The sequence below is a fragment of the Pygoscelis adeliae genome, unplaced genomic scaffold (genome assembly GCF_000699105.1).
Source record: "Pygoscelis adeliae isolate BGI_AS28 unplaced genomic scaffold, ASM69910v1 Scaffold79, whole genome shotgun sequence".
In the NCBI taxonomy this organism is placed as follows: domain Eukaryota; kingdom Metazoa; phylum Chordata; class Aves; order Sphenisciformes; family Spheniscidae; genus Pygoscelis; species Pygoscelis adeliae.
The window spans coordinates 4,862,132-4,880,661 of record NW_008825532.1 but is presented as its reverse complement, the minus strand read 5'-3'; the positions used below and the strand labels follow the sequence as shown (position 1 = coordinate 4,880,661).

Below are 18,530 nucleotides of genomic sequence, written 5' to 3'. Positions count from 1 at the left end.
TGTTTTTCTCAGTTGGTCTGTGGCGTCTCGGCATTTGAGCGGAGTGTTTGAACCTGGTCTGAGACAGGGAAAAAGGCCACGTAGCACTAACGAGCACAATACACGATTAAAAACCAGCCAGTTTAGTGCATTAAACACAGCCTGAAAGTGAGAAGATAGAGACTAAAGCAGAGGTGCCCTTGAAAGTCTTCCATAGGATCCTTCTGAGCCGTACAGTAGAATGGATCATAAGCAATGAGTGGCTGTTACTTCATTTTGCCCTGCTTTTGCATGTCTCTCAGTTGCATTTGGATAATATTTTTTGTTACTGTCACCTTCTCAGCATTTGGAAAAGTAAAGGAAAAAAATAATGTCCTAATAAATTTTGCTGTGAGTATCAGCATGATTTATGCATGTTGTAGTCATCCATGCTAATAGGTAACGCTCTGAGACCACTTCATTTTACAGCATCCTGGAGACAGTTACTAATTACATTTCTCATCGCCCTGTAAAGAGGTAAACAGTAGCATGTTTCGGTCCAGGCTTTGCAAAGTATCAGAGTAGTTCTGCCAGTTTAAATGTGACTATCCGCCTACTTAAATACTTTGCAGAATATGTGCCTTCATAGATTAGCAAATTGAGGTGAGGTTAACCAGCTCGCTCAAGGTCATGGAGTGTCAGTGACAGAGTTAGCAATAATGGAATCCAGCCATCCTGGCTGCTGGGTCTGTGCTCTAACCATTGGATGACTCTCCCAAATAATTGCAGGTAGTTTAAACATTGGTTTGCGTAAGTGCATGTTAAGGCCTTCAAAAACTTCTGGAAAAAATAAAAGTGTTAATAGATCTGCTTCAGCGAGATCTTACGCCGTGTTTGCATGTAGCTTAAAGTAATTGCACTGCTTGACATAGGAGGGAATTTTGAAGAAGACTTTGTGGCTTATTTTGTACATATGCGCTCAAAAGGTGTCAATTTTATTATCTAGTGTAGAAAGGCTTATTGTGTAGATTTAGAGGGTAGATCATGAGATATAACAAAAATAGATTACACTGTAATTAGACAATTTTTAAAAGGAGAATGTGGAGACCATGACTGTAAAGAGGTTATCTTCTGAATAAAGTGTTTACCAGATGACATTCTGTAGAGTTGTTGGCAGTTGTTAGGAAAAAACCCAACCAACAAATGCACCCAGAAGCCATGGTGATGAGGCTGTTGGAAGTTAAAATGGGAACAAAAAACTTCCTCACTTGATCTATTTTTTCAGCAGATACTTGTTAAGTGAAAACAAATCACGATCAGTGTTATTTCTGACCCTAGAGAGAAGTTATGTTTCACTTTGTGTTTTTCTCTGTCGAGTTAAATTTATGAAGAAGAGGATTTCAAAGGAAACGCTGGCAGATCTGTGCTGTTGTGACACCAGCAGTATATATTTAGTAACTTCAGGGGGGAAAGATCCTTATTGTGCTAAAAAAACAAACAAACAGTGACAATTGTTTGTTTGGACTTCAAAGAGCATTGAAAAGCAAGCTGGCGTTGTTCAGGTGTTACACTTTGGCCCGTGTCCTGTAATGAGCATTACATTTGACAGATTCCTGCACCTGCGGGGAGTCTCATTGGCAGTACTCGGAGAAGCCCATCTGTGCGGGGTAGGGCACAGACTTGAGACCACAGACCTCGGTTTCGTACAGATTTGTTTGTGCTTACCTTTATGATCTGCGAGTAATCACGGTGACTATTGACTGTATAAAATTTAGGGATCGTGGTGAGAATCTGCTGCGCTGCAGTGCACAGTGTAGAAGAGTGGCAGCCAGCTTTCTTTTAAATGAGCTGGCTGGGGTGCCGAAGGCAGCCAGCTGCGTAGCCTTATTCTGAACATGTACAGGAGTGCTGCTCTAGGGTTAATCTGTGCAGAAAAGTTCTGACAATACAGACTTTCTGTGTAGAAGTCTTTACAGTTTCTTGCTGATGAGTGCTGTATGAAAGGTATGCTGTTCTTAATGCTAAACCATCAAATCTCCCCAGCGCGTGTATAGTTTATAATGTGGTCTTTGGGAAAAGTACTTTTACTGATATTACTTGGTGAGATATCCCAGCAAGGTGACTTCTAAGCCAAGATGATTGTCTCAAAAAGGATGCTGGTTGCTTGCTTAGAAACCCAGAAATTTCTATCCTGAATGACACTGCTGTGTCAGCAAACATGTCTACTGCAGGTCTGGGTTTGCCAGATTTACTTTTGCCGGTTTGAGCCACAACTTCTTATCCAGCCAAGTTAAATAAGAAAAGGAAGCAATAATAGGGTATACTTTTTTAAGAGTGGTGGCTTTCCGCCTGCAAGTTGTGGAATCCTGGGAAGTTTGTGCAGTGTGTTTTCAACAGATGCATAAGAAAAACGAGCCTGTTAATAGGCTTAGTGATCCATACCTCAACTGATGTTGTGATTTGTGGGTTTTTTGGACACCTAAGCTCTTGCCACTGGCCCAGCTGAAGAAACTGGAGTTGTGTGACTGTATGACACCAGGAATCAGAATGAAACCTGTGCAGTGTTTAAATAAAAACCTAAAGCATCAAAATAATACTAATTATTATAAATAATATTTTTAAAATTTTATTAAATACAGTCACTTAAAAATATCTAGCAGTAGTTTGGTATTGGTTGTAAGGTAGTTTAAAACATTTGTTAGGAAAAAAACCCGTTTGTTAGTTTCAAAGATTGCCTGTATTTCTGTTACATGTAATGTATGCAGTGTAGATATGTATGAGAACCAAAGATTCTCACATATGCTTACTGCATACTGCATTGAGCTAACGGGGGGGGATTAAAATTCTTAATGTTCTGCTTAGGAGAAATTTCAGAAGAAGTTATTTTGTGTTCTTATGAGCTGGCAGTTTGTCTACATTAGCTCTTCATATAGTCTTAATATATGGAACAATGACTCTTACTTTGCAATAGTACATAAAGTTGTTCAAGAAATAATGCTTACACTTGCTGCAGAAAGTGATTCCAGAGTTTGTTAATTCTTCTGAAACAAAAGGGATTCACCAGAACTCTAAGAAGCACTTGGAACCCAAATTGCCACTTACAGAGCTATTTCTTTTTCTAGACTCTTCTTAATAAGGTAGCAGAACATCAGCTTGGAACACTATCGTTGGGGATTTGTTTTCAGAATATTATTAGTAGCATTTCAGTGAAGTGGAAACAAACCTGTGCTCTGAAAGGAAACTGGATCTTGGGGAAAGACATTCCAGTAAGAGCCATGAATTTAAATTTTACAGGGATGATTTGCTATTTTAAAAAATAAATACATTTAAAAGCTTAGTTTGTGAATAAGAATCAGAACCTGTAAATCTGAAGATTTGACAGATATACTCCAGTAAACACCTAAACTTGCATCGTGTTTCAAGTATGAAACATGTATCTGGTGCTTGGAAATGTGAACATCCTGATGTTTAGAATGCAAAAATAAGCATTTGTTTTTGATTGTTCATAATGGTAGGGCTATTCGCTGCTAGAAAGTTCAGAAACTAAATTTCTTAAGGTGCAACCAAATCATTTTATTAGACTGGAGAACAGCTGAAATGGACGTTGTTTTATAAAGCTTCATTGGAAGTGGAAATTACAGCTAATGAGTCAGTAGGAACTTTTTGTTCTTTTAATATTTTCTACTATAGAATAAAGTTAAGCCTCGAAGGACACCTTCGGTTTGATAATTAACCTATAGGAGCTACAGTAAAATATGATGTTCTTGGAGGGAAAAATATATGTAGCTGTTTCACTTTGTTCTGTCTGTAGTGTGTAAAGTCAATGGTATGCGTGCTGAGGAGTCTGGCCTTAATTTTATTTTATGAAATACGTTTGGGATTGTTGCTTGATTGGGTCATGGGTTCTGGTTTTAGTTCTGGAATGTCACTCAAAATAAAACAAAACTGTGGGGATGGCAGAGGGAGAATTACAATAGTTATACTTTGGTTAGAGGCAGTGCTGGTAGAAAACCTGTCTTAATTTTTAATCAAATAGTAAATCCCAAATCTGTTTGGTATTATTCATCCCAGTTATTTTTCAATTCGTTGCCTGTAACTGCCATGCAATTGTAACAAGAGTTTAGTTTAAACAGGGCATGAAGGTGTTCCCCATTCTTTTGTTCTGAATCTCTGGGATTTGACATACCTCAGTGCCTATGTGAGCAGATACCTAAGTTATTATACCTCATCCGGGAAGGTCACCACTGCAGAGATTCCTGCCTAAATGGTGACTACTGCTGCCTTACGTCTTTGTGTTTCCTCATTTCTGCTCTGTTTTTTCTCAAGCGTTAGTGTTCTGAGGCAAGGATGGGATATCTTTGTTGTTGTTGTTGTTTGGTTTGTGTTGCAAAGACCCAGCATAAGCAGCCCTTGTCATGGACTGGGACCCCAAAATGCTGCCATGATACACTGAATAAGTGCCTATCCATTTATTTTATAGCAGTGTGTTAAATAGATGGGAACCTGATGCGAATATTTTTTCTATTTCCGTATTTTTGAAGTAACTTAAGTAAGGGCAGATTTATAACCAAGCGTCAAGTTCTATATTTTACACCTTTGTTGACTGCCTCAGTTTAGTATAGACTTATGGAAATAATCTTCTTGCCTTTTCTCTTTTTTCCCCTTTTTTCCTTTAGAATTGCCAAAATGCTTTGGAATTCTTAAACGATTCAAAAACTGAAGTCTCTGAGGATACAAAATCATAAGAACACAAGAAGCAGCAAGGAGGATTCAGTGCCAATGCAGCAACAAAAAAGACAGCCAGAGTTAGTGGAAGGAAATCTTCCTGTTTTTGTTTTTCCTACAGAACTTATATTTTATGCAGATGACCAGTCAACACACAAGCAGGTGTTGACTCTATATAACCCCTATGAGTTTGCCTTAAAATTCAAAGGTGGGTTTCTTAGGTTAAGTTTTATTTAAGGGTTAGTTGGTGATCTTGAACAGTCCAATTATAATTCATGTAACAAATCATATTTGTGACAAAACCAAACTCGTGTCTTTACGTATATCTGTTGATGAAGTTGGTGAGGTATTAATTCATGATTTGTTACCACCACTGTCCTTTTCATTGCAGTTCTTTGTACAACTCCAAATAAATATGCGGTGGTTGATGCTACTGGTGCAGTGAAGCCTCAGTGCTGTGTTGATATGTAAGTAAAAGTTGTTTGTGGGTTTGGGTTTTTTCCCCCCTAATGTATGACACTTGATTACCTTAATTTCTTTTATTATTTAAGATGTAGTAAATGACAGCGTGCATAGTATAAACTAAGTTGGAGAAAGATATAATATTTTCCTAATCTCTTGTATTCTTGTGGCCATATGGTCTTTGCTGTTCTTTCACTTTCGGGCAGAGATATTACAATATTGGAGAAATTTCCTTCTTTAATTTTGTCTTTAGGCATAAATAAAATGCTAGTAAATGCATCCTGTAGTATAGTTGGTAAACCAGCCTAGTAATATGAGCCTCCTCTGAGTACTTTTTTGTTATTTCTAACAAGAAAAACAAGACCCCCAGGGTTGGGATTTCTTTGTGAGAAATATTTGTTTGCAGATGGGCAAAATGAAAATGTATGCAGTTCTACTGAGCACACTTTGCTGGGCCATGTTTAATAAAGGTACTTTTGCCTACCTTTCACCCTGACCACCTTTCTCGTTCTCAGATCTGTCTCCCCTTTAGTTGTTTCTCCTGTCAGGTCCCAACCCAATAACAGAGAAAAGATGAAGGCCAGTTAAGTGACCACAATAACGTATAGGGTCTGTAGGCTGCTCTAATTCAAAGGAGAGTAGGTATGTAAGCTAAAATAGCCTGGTTTTTTTTCATCTTCCATTTGCCACATTATTTCTGTGCTGATGTACAGATACAGCTAAAGAAAGTATTAAGTACCTAAAAGAGCAGACTGAGCTTTCTGACTAGAAACTTGCAAACTGTAAAACACCTTCTGGAATCTCTGGCTAACAAATGGCCATATACAAACCCCCCTGCTATTGAATGATCCATCTTTTGTCGGATAAATAATACCGTGCTTGGGGAATGGCTCTTTCCTGTAGACTGTTTTCCTTAGGTGTAATTTGGAAAATTCCAAGGACTCACCAAATAGAAAGGAAGTTTAAAACATGGAACTAAAATTTTCAGTGGGCGGGGGCAACAATCCTAAAAATGGAACAAAACAGGTCAGAATATACCAGTGTATCAGTGAGCTGTTCCAGTCTTTAGCAGACACTTACACAAGCATGATTACATTTGGTTCGTCTTAAACAAATGTCTTTTATTAAATAAAGGAAAATAAGACATTGCATGTTTCCAAGGGAATTTTTTGTGCAGCAAAACCCCTATCCCATTCTAATAGTTGCTGTCTAAAGGCAGTGTTTACTGCTAGGATATGAGCAGTACTATGCAAGTATGGCCGTTTGCCAGATAAACAGATATTCTACAGAGCTTCCAATTATGCAATGATCTCTAAAAAGAAACTGGAGAATGTATCTGTTTATAAGGGTCTGCAGAAAACATCTCTTTGCTTGGCAGCAGACATGTTCTCAGAGCACAGTGTTATGTCAAGATTCTGTTTAGGTTGGTGGTTAGTACCATGGTACTAAGAGTAGAAACAAAAATTTAAAAGGAAGTGTTAAAGGAAGAAATCAGAGTTGAATCCGCTGTTCTGATATGCTGAGAGTTGTATGAATTAGGATTGCCGGGGGGAAAAAGCCTTTTGTTTTAGTGAAGGCAGTTGCCCAGCCAACACTTAGCTTGCTGAAAGCCTGTCATAAGCACGCTCTTTTGCCTCTAAAGTGACGTAAAACTACGTACATTTCCTGCAGCCTTCTCGCTGGGGGATGACTTAGTCTCTGTTTCCTTGTTGAATAGTCTATTCAAACTAGATACCAGTTACAAGCACTGGCTATGTGTTAATGACTGTAGATATGTGATGTGATATAGTTCCTTTAAATGAAGACTGAAACACAAAAAATCTGTTTCTTGCAGCAGTTTAATGTTTATATTATCACGAAGATAGGTTTCTTGAAGCAATTTTAAGACTACTGTCCCGTGTTACTAAGGGTAGAATCATTTTTTTCCCCCTCAGGAGATGGGAATCTTCTTGAAGCCAAATCACTTATATGTAGGTATATTTTCAGATTAGCTATTGTTATCTTATAAATTTAGAATAGCCTTTTGCAAAAAAAGTTTTCCACTTTGGAAAAATAGTTAAAATCTTTGTTAACCCTAAGAGCCGATATAACTTCAAACCCTAAATGTTAGAGCTTTTTAATGCTAGGTACTTATTTTGATAATGAATCATAAATGCAGAGAGGAGGCAGTTGGGCAGCACACTGCTCAGAGGTCTGCACTGCCTTTGATCAGTGTTACTTTAAAACTGTGCCTTTTGTAGGTCCCACATACATCTTTTCCCATGAAATGCCATAAAACTAGAAGGAATGCAACAACTATCACCCTGTCTTACTGTTGAAGCCATCTTGGTCAACGTATTTAAAACAGTAGAGCAACAGAACGGTTGCTGGACAGTGAGAAGACTTACAAAGAAAATAACTGACTCTCTAGCTATAATTCAGAGAATATGTCTACACTGCAGTCTGAGTTGTGATTGCAGCTTGTGTAGCTACACCTGGCCTAGCTCTAGCTCTTGGTAGATAGTGAAGTGTCTGCAGCATCGTGCATTTCAATGCAGGGTACGAAACGTGTGCAAGGTAGCTGGATTGATGAGCAAAGCTCTGACAGCACAGAGGTCTACTATTGATATCCAGATTTACTCACTGAAAGACAGGTGAGAAATGTTTATGTAGATACGTAGTTGTCATTTTTACTGCATTGCTACACGCTCTTAATGGTGGGCTTCTGATTTTGAAAATCCCTTTACATCTAGCTGACTCTTGAATGTAGAGGGAATGAGTTTTGCTTCTGAGAAAGTATAATTGTAAAGCTCTGAGCCTGGTTTCCTCAAAAAGCCAGACTTTTGCCATCATCTGTCCGAGTGTTTGGCAGTCTTAGTTTTCTTCTTTCCTTCCCTGTCCACTCCAGACCCCCCATACCTTTTAAACTCATTGGCCAGCATCAAGCAGCTTCGATAGAGGAGGAGGCATCTTTCAGATAATTGATGTTTCATGCAAATTGGCAGCTAGGCCTCAGATTGAGGCAAAGGTGTGCTTGAGATAAATAGTTAACTGTTCTTTTTGGCCAGCCAGTTGGAGCCGATATGTTCACTCTGGTTCTCAAATATAGAGAGAGGAGATACGAGGCAAGATCAAATCTTCAAGAACATTGAGTGATGGAGGAGGGAACGGGGATCTGTACTGTTGCAGTGTATCTGCGTATGGGGGAAAGAGGGGAAACATCGGGATGTAGGGCATAATTCCACAGGAGACATGCTTTTTATTAGTTCCTCTGTTTGAAAATGTTGTTTTCCTCTGCAGCGTAATTCGTCACAGAGATGTTCGGGCTTCTTACTATGGTGTGATGGATAAATTCCGTCTACAAGTGTCTGAGCAGAGCCAGAGGAAAGCATTAGGGAAAAAGGAGATTATTGCTACTCTACTTCCATCTGCAAAGGAACAACAGCAACAAAAGGAAGAGGAGGAAAAACGAATAAAAGAACACCTGACTGAAAGTGTCTTTTTTGAGCAGACTTTGTGTCAACCAGGTAGCTGAAATCTTTTACCCCTCCTGTCTTCTGTATCAGTTATGAATAGCTCAAGTGACTAGAAAGCCTAGGCTAAAATAAATTTTAAAATAATTCTTTTTACTTACCTGTAAGACTGCTGTCTTTATCACTGGGGAACGATAGTGCCCAAGAACCCAAACTATGGCTATTCTGCTTATGCTGCCTTGATTAATCAAGAGCCTTTGCTACCCCAGGTTTGCATGTCGTACCTTGGAGAGTACATCCTCTGTTCCTCTGGTGCAGAAGTTCTGTTACAGCCAATGGAAATTTATCTGCAAAAGGATGGTAGTTATTTTTTTCCCTTGGGCTCTTTCAGAACATATGCCCCTTCTGAGTTTGTTCCAAACCCTTAATCCTCCATTTCCTGATGAGCAAGAAATATTGCCAAAACATCTTCTAAAGTGCTCCTTGTTCTGCACCATCTCATTTGTCTGTCCCACAAGTACAGAAAAGCACAGTTGCTAGCTGAAAACTCTTTGCACATCTCATATGTGAGGAAGTGAATCAACAGTCTTGGGCAAAAGCTGCACCGAACAGTTAAATTGAAGTGGTAGAGGGAGATATAGAAAGTACCAAGTTTTACCAGAACTGAATCTAAACTGATTCTTGACTTGACAGTCTACCTTCTTGTTACTTTCACTGATTTATACTGTAATATTTTTGTCACTGTCTTATTTTTCATGACAAGAACAAAAATCAATTCCAGAAAATAGATGAACCTGCTTGAGAGTGTTCCTCTTGTTAAAAGCAAACTGTTTCACTGTTTATACATAGTTTGTTGGCTGGTGAAACCCCTTTTACTAGAAAAAAAAAACCCAGATAGGTATTAGTAGGATACATGGTTAAAGCAAACCTACAAGATCTCTGGCCTCACAGAACAAAATGTTACTATGATAGTTGTTCTGGTACAGAGGGTTTGAGCCATCTTGAACTACCCGATACTGGTCTTAATCCAAATGCTACTTCTCTGCTTAAAACCCGTGTTGACTACATCATATTGCTTGCTTACAGAGAAACAGTAAACAAAGCAACTACAGTCTTTGCATATAATCCGCAACCTAGAAATAACAGATTGATGGAATTAAAATAGGACACGTATCGCTAGTCACTGAGGAGAGAAAACTTGATAAAAACATTGACTGTTTTCCAGTGGGTCTTAAGAATTTGGTTAGAGGTATTCTACTAAGATGTTAACAGCTCTTCTCAAAGATTACACAGTGTGCCTTTGAGTAGGTTCCGGCTGTTAAACTGCAGCGCCATAAAGAATATGAATGACAGTTCATCTATAGTTTGCATTTCCTTATTCTGGTGATATTGGACTGTCAGAAGAGTTCGCTCTCACAGTTTTTAAAGTAAGATTCAAATATTACTAATTTGTGGCACATAAACTGGTTCTGGCAGGTGCAGCTCTTGAATCCTCTAAAGAAAGGAGAATGCATCTGGCCCAAGAACCTGTGCTCTTGCTGTAGCCAAGTTTTGTTCTGGAGGCATAAGCAGAGTTATCTGCCTGTGCAGCTCCTTCAGGTGCTCTTGCCTAATTGATTACTAATCACTGAAGGAACATAGCAAGGAATGGAGTCAGGATGCATGGTGAAACCTCAAGTATTGCTGCAAGAATCCAGCTGTCACGAGTGTGTAGATGTAGCTACTGGGCCTGGCAGGCACTGTTCCTCCGGGAGGGAGGGGTTTGGGAAGTCATGTGAAAACAAGTTCCAGCATCAGAACAGGGAGCAGCCTTCTCCGCTGCAAAGTGCGGGTTTAGGAGGGTGGGTTTAAGAGTTGTTTCCCACCCCCTCCAAACTCCAAAGGGAAAAGAAAACCTCAGCATGTTGCAGCTCCAACGTACCGCAAACATTTTTGCAGAATACTTAACATCTATATTGGGTAGATGTTCCTTACAATTGGTACCATCTTGTTTTTCAGAAAACAGAACTGCCTCGTCGGGACCTAGTTTACTAACAGTCTTCCTAGGAATAGTGTGTATTGCAGCACTAATGCTACCTACATTGGGGGAAATGGAATCCCTGGTGCCTCTCTACCTCCACTTAAGTGTGAATCAAAAGTTAGTAGCTGCTTATGTTTTAGGTAAGTATTTTGGATTTTGTAAATGTTTTCTTGCAACTTCTGTGATTTGGGAAACTTCTCCTGTGTTTGCCAGTGGCTTCAGGAAACTTGATGGAGACAAAGCACCACATTACATTTTGTTTTGCGTCTCCACTCATATTTTAACTTGCAGCCATAGTGATATCAGTGTAAATTAGTTCCTGTAAGTGTTTTAGACCAGATTTTAGTCGATAATTATAATACAGGCCCCTACATGTTAATTTCACCTTCATTTGATGACTGGCCAACTGTAGTCATCTGCCAACAAAACTGAATGGAATGTGCTGTTTCTTATTCTTACATTGAAATAGAGTTGCTCTATTGCAGAACCTAGATCTCTTCTGTTATTCTATTTCTCTCCAACCCCGATGAGCTGGTCTGAAAGGCTCCATTCACTACCTTGTTGATAAGCAGTTGAAATGTGTAGAAATAAGTTGTGGTAAACCCTTCCTAAGAGACCACTACCATCCACAATTCTTCCCGATTTGTAACTTGCTCCTAAATTAGCAAGCATAGATCAGTTGCACATTTCATTTGCTATGACTATTTTTCTATAACTATTTCAGATTTGAAGAACAGTCACTCTAAACTCAGTTCTCCTGTCCCACTACCTGGCAGAAATGAGGATTTAAAGGAAACGAGCTAGGCAGCTTCAAACTGATAGCTAGAGGTGAGGTAGTAATGGGAAAAGATGCAAGTTCTTGAGGGATAATGCGCACGCTCAGTTGACTGACTCACGCAGGTCAGTCTGCTGAAATGGTTTGAGAACTCCCTTGCTGCTAACCAGAAGCCTACATCTTTGCCTGAGCAGGTGGTGCTGCATTTTCAGATCAGGACCTTGTAGTAATACTTGCTTTATTTTTATCTCCAGTTTTGAAAATTACTCCCGTGTCTGCTGGTGCCAGCTATAGTATTAAACCATTTGACTTCATACATTTGCAACAACTTACCTGTTTCTAGCTTCACTATGAAGTTCTTGCAGGCTTCGATTCCTTTGGTAGCAGCGTTTTTAGTGTTCCCGAGAAGATTCTTCTTCTGTATGCAGCTCTTGCTCATCTAGAGTTGATTGCCCTTGAGAAGATGAAACCACTTTCTTCCACGACGAAGTACAACTAGATTGTGTAGCGTTTAATTGAGAAGGGAGGTTAATACCGCACCAACTGGGCTGTATGACATTTGAGAAGTACGTGCTTTACAGAAATGAGTTAAATTCTTTATTGCCTGGAAGTCCCTATACAAGTGATCTAGGCTGTCCTGTAGCACCTTCCAGAAGCCTCTGTTATTACTCTGCGATGATTTAGATAATCCAAGCTAAGGCCTACAGCAGTTCTGGCAGCACTGATTGTCTAAGCTAACACAGACCTTAAGAAATAGCTGAACTGTAATTCCTCTTTAATGGATAAATTGCTTATTTAATGGAAGGCAGCGTTACAACTCTGTTCTGTCATGCTTCTATCGTCAAAATGTTTATAAAGTAAATAAGTTAAATCAGTACGTAGTGGCAGGATAGTAAAACAGTCTCGGAAATTTCTTTATCTGTGGTGAGATCTGTAGGCTTTAGCTAAGCTCTCTGCAGCGAAAGGCTGTTACATTAACATCATCTGAGCCTGTAAGAAAGTTAGATTGCCTAAGAACTGATAAATTACTATTTTGATGTTACATAAGGTTGGAATTCAAGGAGCCCTAATGTTTTTCCATATGCCTCTTTGCCTTGTGCAATGTAACTCATGGCTAAGAACTTGCAGATTTGTACATTTTCCGGTATCTGCACATAATTAAAGTGAACTTTTTAGTTCATGAGTAGGTTTATTAGCCCCACATTTCCTGCTTTCATCTGGTTTTAATTGTTTTTAACCTCTGTCAGAGCAGGTTTTTTTTTTTCCCCTCCCTCTTTAAAGGTCACAACAAAGAGTCTGTAGAAAGCTCCCCATGCAGACTGACAAGGAAGCTTAACATCTTTGTCTAAAACTAGTCTTTGATCAGATATTCTGCACAGAGCAGAAACAAAAATGTCTTGGAGCCCTCAGCTAATCTACCTTGCTGGTGATTCAGCATTTGAATTGCGCTGCCCGTAACTCGCCCCCAAGAAAACTGGCGGCCTGTGTGCTGGCGATACACTTGCCTAAGTCAAAATCTCAACACTAAGGGTTACCGATCTCACTACTGGAAAATGTTTGGAGTATTTATAGCTTCTTTGAAGTTTAGTTACTAGATATACTGCACTTCAGGGTGGTCTTTACACAGACTTTGACTACATTGACAGTCAGAGCAATGCTTCCAATATTTAAGCGAAGCGTGTATATAAATTCATTCTGCGTGTATTTAGGCACTTTTACCTTATTCTCTGGCCTGACAGGGTAAACGGTCTTTATTTTAAATGTTCTGTTCAGTGAAATTAAAGCATTTAGTTCTTAATTCTTGTCTTTCAGGTCTCATCACCATGGTTATTTTGAGAACGTGAGCAATGAGTTAACAGGATGTCAAACTGTATATTCACATCATGAATGTGGACTGCCTTTTACTCCCATTTGGCTCATTAAGATGCTAGCAAAACTGTTCAGTGATTTAAGATACCTTCAGAAGTGTAATATATTTTAACTCTGTATAATAAATGAGAGACTCAAAGCACTTTTCGGTGCTTCTGTAACAAGACAGCTATGAAATGTTCAGTGATACCTGTGAAAATAATTTGAAAAACTTTTATATCTACGCCTACTGTAAAAAATCCTTATTAAAGCAACATTTGTTATTTTTAGTCTATGTTCACATCAGTGCGTGATCACTATAAAAGCAAACTGTCTTATGTAAAACGTTGAGTTGGTTTGTGGTTGTACGTGCTGAGGCTGGTGCATAACACTTCTGTATACATACCAGAAGGATGAGAGTCATGACTAATCATTGAAGAAAATGAAAAACTCCATCAGTGAAACTATGAAATAAACTATGAATTTTAGGTGAAGAAGTAATTCTCAAATTCCTTACTTCATTACAAATATGTCGTTGAGTGCTCATTTTCTCACCTGGGGAAATAATTTCTGCAACAGCCATTTTGTATCACAGTTGTAGACAATAAAAACAAGTTCTATAATCAGAACCTTTCATTTCTTAGGGATGCATGCAATATGTGAACTGAGTGGCATTAACGGAAGTTGAATGCACGCTAATATAAACTTATGCATTTTTTCTGTTTTAGAGACCAAACTAAGTATAGCAACAAAGGCATTCCTCTACACCTTCCCTTCCCCCCCAGCTAAAAGAGGGGATTTCTTTTGTATCGGAAACTCCTGCTCAAATTCCGGTTTTATATTCCAGGTGAACATTTGCCTTGTTTCATATAACAGCTATTTCCCTTCATTTGACATTTCACTGTCGAGATGTTAAGTTTAAAAATATTTCTACTGAAGGGCTGCTATTCCTGCCTTTGATTCATACACACAAGTCTTTATAAAAGGTCTGTACAATATGCTCTGATCTATATAAAAACATTTTGGAAATGAAACTTTCTTTTCCCCTGCATGTTATGGGTCACTTTCCTGTTTATGCATGGAAGTACAAAGAAACCATGCAGAAATAAATGAGTGGTGTTTAAAAAAAAAAGGTTGAATTTAAGTTGTATTATATATAAGAAAAAACGTACAGTGATTAACAACTAAGTAAGTCTCTATAGGGCAATAAAATGTTACTTTAGTTTGATTTTCAGAAGACCTGAGATTGTGTCATCTGTCAGTATCAGATGATAAAAAAACAGTCAAACATTAACATCTGTTAAAAAAAAAATAAACGTTACTAACGGGTTTGAGAACTCAGCGTTCCAGAGCCCGTGCTGCAGGCGCTGTGCTTGCTCCAGCTACAGACACCGAGGTCTTGCTTGGGTCGCGGTGTTTTCCTGCCACTGTAGAGCTGCGTTCTTGTACCTTCACTGTTACTCTTTAGTACCTACACTGTTAATTCTGATTTTTGTGAGGTGGTTTAACCTGCTTCTTCTTGAGGAAGGGCGAGGGAATTGAACAGAAGTTAGGGAGATAAAACTGCCATGTGGTACATTAGCCTGGCTGTTGTGTATTACAATACCTACATTTTTACGTGGGCAAGAGCAGCAGGACTTAACGCAAAGACAATGTCTTAAAGGCCCAAGCTGATTTAAAAAAAAAAACCAAAAAAAAGCCAAACCAGACCTTTTTTCCCCATATCCTGGAGTTCCAGTCATGGGCCAGGATTGTGTTTTGCCAGGCACTTGCAGCAGCACAGAAGAGAGAGAGAATCCCACATCCAGGAACTCCAGGAATGGAGTCACTATACCCAAGTCTGGACGCCTCAGTCCTGCAGGGCAGTGCACACAAGACTTGGGAAGTGGGATTATGGGACAAGCGTGTCCCAGATTGCCAGCGTTGGTTCTCAAGGAATTGAAGGAGAAGCGACTGGTTTAGAAAAATACCTTGACCAAAGAAATCAGTAACAAAAAGTTATCAGCGACTAAAAAGACTAACGTTGGACCGTTTCTTTTTCAAGGGCAAGCGAGGAGCAATACACAGATAAAAAAGATGAAGTGCACAGTGTAACTCAGCAGATGCAGATAAAACTGGTGCTTGAGCAAAATAAGCACGACAAATGTGAATTTTGACTTCTTTCTACTTCAGGGAGATTACAGCACACTATCCTCACAGATTTATTCCAGCATTGGGAAAACAAGACCTGAGGACAGTTTCAGTTCCGCACTGTGAGGGGGAATGTATCAACTCACGTTACAGCATGGTCACAGGGAGACACTAGTGAAAGTTTACCAGGTGGATACGCAAGATTCAGAAGATATTTTCTGATGCACGCACGTGTGTGTGTGTGTGTGTATATATATATGCATGCACACGCCTCTAGTACTTACTTAACAGGGTTATGGAAAACACTGAATGCCTTTGGAAATAAGACCCGAGACAGTGAATATGCTTCCTCTTAAAAACACCAGGAAAAACAGTTAAGTGTTCACGTCATTTCCCATTCCTGACTCTTAACACAAACAAGACAGTCATTTCCTTGAAATGGAAAAGTATTTTGAGCAGACAGTTAGGAGGGCTTTAAGATCATCCAGCAGAAACAATCATCTTGTTTACCCAGCGCTTGCTATGGCACCGATATCTCAAACAAGCAATGCTGGCAGGCAGGAAACGATCGCTTTTGTTAGCGACGCTCCTAGTAGCTATAGGCTTGGTACATGCTCTCCTCCAGGTGTCTGCACTTGTCCGGATCAGAAAACGCTTACCTGTCCCTGTTTTCTATAAAGGAGCACATCACAGAATGCTTAAAACTACAATAGGCCCAATATAACCCTTTCAGAGCTCCGGGGACAGACGGGGCTTTCAGATAACTGGTTCATTTCACCAGGGACCACAGCTGATGGAGCCCCCCGAGGCGGGAGAGTGGGTCGAGCAGCCTCACGTGGAGATCACCTGGAAACGACTGGATCCCAGTCCCTGCAAAGGGAAATGCTGAGCTAATGCTGATGTTTCTCAAAACACGCCCCAGGAAGAACCAAGGGCGCTGTCAGATGGTAACAGTCGCTGCTCTTGTTTAAACAGCTCAACAGTGGCATTTGCAGCAGCTCCAAGAGAAGCCCATGCACAGAACCGTGCCTTCAACAACAGAGCGGAGAAATCCTTCCTGCAATCAACTGGCTAAGAATTGTTAGTCAATCGTATGTTATTTCATTTTATGTTCACATGTAGCAAGTATCTGATAACGAACAAGCCTAAACTGGAAAGAGGCTGTCAAATAGGTTTGGCAATAAATCACCGTGTTTTAGTCCTCATTCGTCAATGTATATTTAAGATACCTGGCCTTCCTTGTAAGAGCTTCCCTTCTAAACGCCAAGTTCCATCACCCCTTTCCTTTGTCAGGGGTATGAATCTTGTACTTAACTTGCGTGCATTGGCAATCCATCCCACTGGTAGGGCAAGACTACCGAACGGAACTTGCCCGAGCCTGTAAACCAGATCCAGGAATATGTTGTTTACAGGAAAGAAAATTCTCAGGTGCCGAGAGATCTGTGTTTCGTAGGGCCTGTGGTGATCCAGGGCAACCTCAAAACTCAGGGACAAGGCTGTATAGGAGGCCTTAAAAAAAACCCCAAAACCTTAAATCATCCTCTCTGACAGGAGGGAGTTTGAGTTTGGGTCAGAGCAGTTCAGGTGCTTTGCCCTTTGACCTTGTAGGAGACCCTCCTGGCTGCAAAAAGCAGTAGTAAGGGAAGAGACTGCAATACAAAGCAGGCAGGGCTGTGTAATCCCGGTATTTGATCCTCCTGCCTAGCTGCCTGCAGAGAGAGGGGCTGAGTGGCCGTAGAAAAACAGGTTCTCTCCTATGTCGCTGTGAAACGGGGCACTCGCCTCCTCACGGTAGCGCTAGAGAAGGCACCGTCTCTCATGAGAGCCTGAGGAGAGACATCCGAAGTTAATGGTGCTGGCGATGGAGTCCATCCTCCTTGTATGAACAGCTTGCTGCCGGAGGAAATTAAACTAAGGCTGAAACTGTTGAAGGAGAGTGAAGTATGCTGTGGCCAGCAGCATACCACTTGCTTACTGCTGCTCCACATAAGCTAGTGAAGATTGGGAAACCACTGCTACACAGCCAAGCAAGAGCCATTTAAAGATAACGTATAAATGAAAGGAGTCTAGAGGACCTGTGTATCCTCAAACACAAGTACTGGAGGTATGAACACCGGCAGGAGACACTCACAGCACAAGTAAAGCCAAGCAAGGGGATACACTCACTTTTTGGTCTATTTTTGTATTCTGTAGAACACAACCTTGCAGAAGCTCTCTGCTGTAAGCTAACTAGCTGTTTACTTTAGATAATGAACTGTAGCTAGTGCGTATCCGCTCTTGAAAATTTGCAGAACTCTATAGCCAACGCTGACAATATAATGTGGAATTAGGTGCGGCAAAGCGACGCGCACTGGTCTTCGAAACAGCAGAGACTCTGCAAAGGAGTAATTTAAGCAAGAGCGCAACCAGGATTACAGCAGCACAATGAAAGCAGCGGATGATCTCCTCGCTATGAGGAAAAGGCTGGTAAGAAGGCCCACCTGAGTAACGGGCTCCCTGTAATACCTCTGTTGTGGAATATAAATTCAGACACACGTAACTGCAGTCATCCTGATCCTAGCAGAGCAAGAGCTACCAAGAAGGAACAAAGATGACTGATAAAATGCATATCAAAGATAGGGAATAAAAGAACCAAGAGTCTGTAATGGAACGTAAATTGATGTTTGCAGTTAAAAAAAAAAAGAGGAATTACCAGTACAATTTACAATAACAAAATACAATTTACAATAACAACATGAGAGCATTCTTCTCTAGGAAACTGCAGATACTCTAGGTGGCTTGAGGTACGAACATCAAGGCATTAGACGAGCATATGCTTTGACAAACAAGAAACCACCATCAAGACACCAATAAAACTCTCCAGGGAGGCTCTGGAATCCCCCGTTCCATCAACATCACCAAACCCCTTAGCACCTCTGCCTCGGGAATCTGCCAGGAATCTCCAAAATCAAAACTGACTGCTGAAGTGAATGCACTTAAAATGAACGGATCTTGATTTATTTTTAGCAGGAAGATTCTTGCAGCGATTTCAGTGCCACACAGCCTCATTTAAGCTGGCTCGAAAGACAACACAGCACACTGTTTCTGTGCCACAAAAAACAATGCATGATATGCACATCATGGTTTTCTGTTTTCTCCACACAAGGGGAAAAAAGTAATC

At 40.1% G+C, this 18,530-nt stretch overlaps 1 protein-coding gene across 2 annotated transcripts; it reads left to right on the top strand.

The window, feature by feature from the left end:
- The first annotated feature begins 4,633 nt into the window (after positions 1-4,633).
- Positions 4,634-13,578, top strand: MOSPD1 (motile sperm domain containing 1). 2 transcript variants are annotated; one of them, XM_009331703.1, is made up of 6 exons: positions 4,634-4,891; positions 5,075-5,150; positions 8,425-8,651; positions 10,596-10,757; positions 11,342-11,445; positions 13,205-13,578. In XM_009331703.1, the coding sequence occupies exons 1-5, from the start codon at positions 4,738-4,740 to the stop codon at positions 11,419-11,421; spliced, it is 699 nt and encodes a 232-aa protein (XP_009329978.1). In that variant the 5' UTR covers positions 4,634-4,737; the 3' UTR covers positions 11,422-11,445; positions 13,205-13,578. The 2 variants fall into 2 exon arrangements, with proteins under 2 accessions (XP_009329978.1, XP_009329980.1); XM_009331705.1 differs by lacking the exon at positions 11,342-11,445.
- Positions 13,579-18,530: the final 4,952 nt, after the last annotated feature.